The 3,279-nt window shown below is 40.6% G+C and overlaps 1 protein-coding gene across 1 annotated transcript; it reads left to right on the forward strand.

Annotated features, from left to right (window-relative positions):
• Positions 1-1,323: 1,323 nt before the first annotated feature.
• LOC108524943 (X-linked retinitis pigmentosa GTPase regulator-like) lies at positions 1,324-3,273 on the forward strand (the record flags this gene model as incomplete). The annotated part of the gene is made up of 2 exons (XM_017866023.1): positions 1,324-1,941; positions 2,552-3,273. Coding segments are annotated over exons 1-2 (936 nt in total), but the record flags the coding sequence as incomplete, so codon positions are not given.
• Between the last annotated feature and the right edge of the window lie 6 nt (positions 3,274-3,279).

Consider the following 3,279-nt stretch of genomic DNA (forward strand, 5'->3'; position numbering starts at 1 on the left):
AAAGAGCAAGGCCAAGAACAACCAGAAACGGAAAGCAATTGCTTTTAAGCTGACATATATTTTATACTTTCTATAGTCCCTTTAAGTTTAGGCCCTACCAGGCCTACTTTAGTAAATGATAAAAGATTTATTATACTGTTTCTGTGTATTAACTTGTTAATTTTTAACTTGTTGTGTTTTAATAATCTCTGGCACAATAGGAACCTCTTCCTAGGCCTAATCATCACAGTTTATAAAATTTGAATTAGTGAGTTTTTACTATCCAGAGACCCAAATTCATTAGATATTTGCATCCTTTAGCTTGTTTGTAGAATTTAGATCAGCAATTTGGTTTTGCCTTATTTTATCCAGCAGGAAATTAATTTTATATTGTTAATGCATTATTCAAATGTCAGTGTTTGATTTCATAGTTTTTATACAAATCTTACAATTTACACTTAATATTCTTTCCTCTTAGTGTTCTTTCATTTATAGAAATTATTATAATTAAAGAATATAATCAGTACAAGGAAGAAGGTCAAAATTTGAAAGCGCATATGAAGGTTTTGTTTAGAAAAGAAAAATATATTCGTTATTATTTAGTTTATAGATAAAAAACATTTCATGTGCAGTTTCTTCAGTTCTAGGAGTGGACTATTCATTTTTTTTCAAATTTTACATTTTTATTTATTTTGTGAATTTTGTGGACTCAAAAGACAAATGAAAATTTGAAAATTAGGCCTGGCGTGGTAGCTCATGCCTGTAATCCCAGCACTTTGGGTGGCCAAGATGGGCAGATCACTTGAGGTCAGGAGTTCGAGACCAGCCTGGCCATCATGGTGAAACCTCATCTCTCTACTAAAAATACAAAAATTAGCTGGGTATGGTGGCACGCACCCATAGTCCCAGCTACTCAGGAGGCTGAGGTGGGAAAATCGCTGGAACCCAGGAGGCAGAGGGGCTGCAGTGAGCTGAGATCATGCCACTGAGCTCCAGCCTAGGTGACAGAATGAAACTCTGTCTCAAGAAAAAAAAATTGAAAATTAGAGATGATCGGGAAAGTGGAAAAAATATACTAAGCTGTACTATGTACAAGAAAAGTGCGCTTTTTTTTCTTTGAGATGGAGTTTCGCTCTTGTTGCCCAGGCTGGAGTCCAGTGGCACAGTCTTGGCTCACTGCAACCTCCGCCTCCCAAGTTCAAGCAGTTCTCCTGCCTCAGCCTCCCAAGTAGCTGGGATTACAGGCATGTGCCACCACTCCCAGCTAATTTTTGTACTTTTAGTAGAGACAGGTTTTCACCATGTTGGCCAGGCTAGTCTTGAACTCCTGACCTCAGGTGATCCACCCGCTTTGGCCTCTTAAAGTGATGAGATTACAGGTGTGAGCCACTGTGCCAGGCCAAGAAGTGTACATTTTTTAATAGCATCTTGCAAAATTAATCTCGAAGTTTTATGTAAGGATTGATTCGGATTGAGAAAAGAGGCAGAGAATAAATATTGATGGTATTGTGATTAATGGCAAAATTAAGGCAGGTAGTACGAGTTGAAAATTAAACACAGATACATGTTACTAAATCAAAATTAGATGTATCACAGACTAGAGAGTGGCACAAATTATCCTTAAAGAAAACAAAACTTCAGCAAACTATCTGGTACAATTTGCTATTTTTATTCTCCTAGACTTATAAAAATGTAAAATCTTGGCAGTATTTAAAGTAGATAAGGTGTCCTTGTAAACTAATAGTAGTATGACTATGATAATTACTTCAAAAAATTTACAGAAACAACAAACAATTGGGGAACTGATGCAGCATACAGCTCTTACTGAAAACGATGATAGTGATGAATATGAAGAAATGTCAGAAATGAAAGAAGGGAAAGCATGTGAGCAACATGTGTCACAAGGGATTTTCATGACGCAACCAGCTACGCCTATCGAAGCATTTTCAGATGAGGAAATAGGTAATGACTCAGGCCAGGTGGGACCTCAGGCTGACACTGATGGAGACGGTTTACAAAAAGACGTATTTAGACATGAAAATAATAATGGTGTTGATCAACTTGATGCCAAGGAAATAGAAAAGGAAAGTGATGGAGGACACAGTCAGAAGGAATCAAAAGCAGAAGAAATAGTGAGAAGGAAACTAAACTGGCAGAAATAGCAGGTATGAAGGATTTAAGAAAAAGGGAAAAGAGCACAAAAAATATGAGTTCTTTCTTTGGCAACTTACCAGATAGAGGTATGAATACTGAGAGTGAAGAAAATAAAGATTTTGTTAAGAAAAGGGAAAGTTGCAAGCAAGATGTGATCTTTGACAGTGAAAGAGAATCAGTAGAAAAGCCAGACATTACATGGAAGGTGCAAGTGAGAGTCAGCAGGGTATAGCTGATGGATTCCAGCAGCCGGAGGCAATAGAATTTAGTAGTGGAGAGAAAGAGGATGATGAAGTGGAAACTGACCAAAACATATGGTATGGCAGGAAATTGATTGAACAAGGAAATGAAAAAGAGACTAAACCCATAATATCCAAATCCATGGCAAAGTATGATTTTAAATGTGATCGCTTGTCAGAGATCCCAGAGGAGAAGGAAGGAGCAGAGGATTCAAAAGGAAATGGAATAGAGGAGCAAAAGGTAGAAGCAAATGAGGAAAATGTGAAGGTGCATGGAGGAAGACAGGAGGAAACAGAGATCCTATCAGATGACCTTACAGACAAAGCAGAGGTGAGTGAAGGCAAGGCAAAGTCAGCGGGAGAAGCAGAGGATGGGCCTGAAGGTAGAGGGGATGGAACCTGTGAGGAGGGTAGTTCAGGAGCAGAACACTGGCAAGGTGAGGAGAGGGAGGAGAAGGGGGAGAAAGACAAGGGTGGAGGAGAAATGGCGAGGCCAGGAGAGGGAGAGAAGGACCTAGCAGAGGAGGAGGAATGGGAGAAGAGGGATGGGAAAGAGCAGGAGCAAAAGGAGAGGGAGCAAGGCCATCAGAAGGAAAGAAACCAAGAGATGGAGGAGGGAGAAGGGGAGGAGGAGCATGGAGAAGGAGAAGAAGAGGAGGAAGACAGAGAAGAGGAAGAAGAGAAAGAGGAGGAGAAGGAGGGAGAAGGGAAAGAGGAAGGAGAAGGGGAAGAAGTGGAGGGAGAAGGTGAAAAGGAGGAAGGAGAGGTGGAAGAAGGAGAGAGGGAAAAGGAGGAAAGAGTGGGGAAGGAGGAGAAAGGAGAGGAGGAAGGAGACCAAGGAGGGAGGAAGGGGAGGAAAAAGGAGGGAGGGGAAGTAGAGGAGGGGAAAGGAGAGGGGAAGAGGAGG

Source organism: Rhinopithecus bieti, unplaced genomic scaffold (genome assembly GCF_001698545.2).
Source record: "Rhinopithecus bieti isolate Rb0 unplaced genomic scaffold, ASM169854v2 repeat_34521, whole genome shotgun sequence".
NCBI lineage: Eukaryota > Metazoa > Chordata > Mammalia > Primates > Cercopithecidae > Rhinopithecus > Rhinopithecus bieti.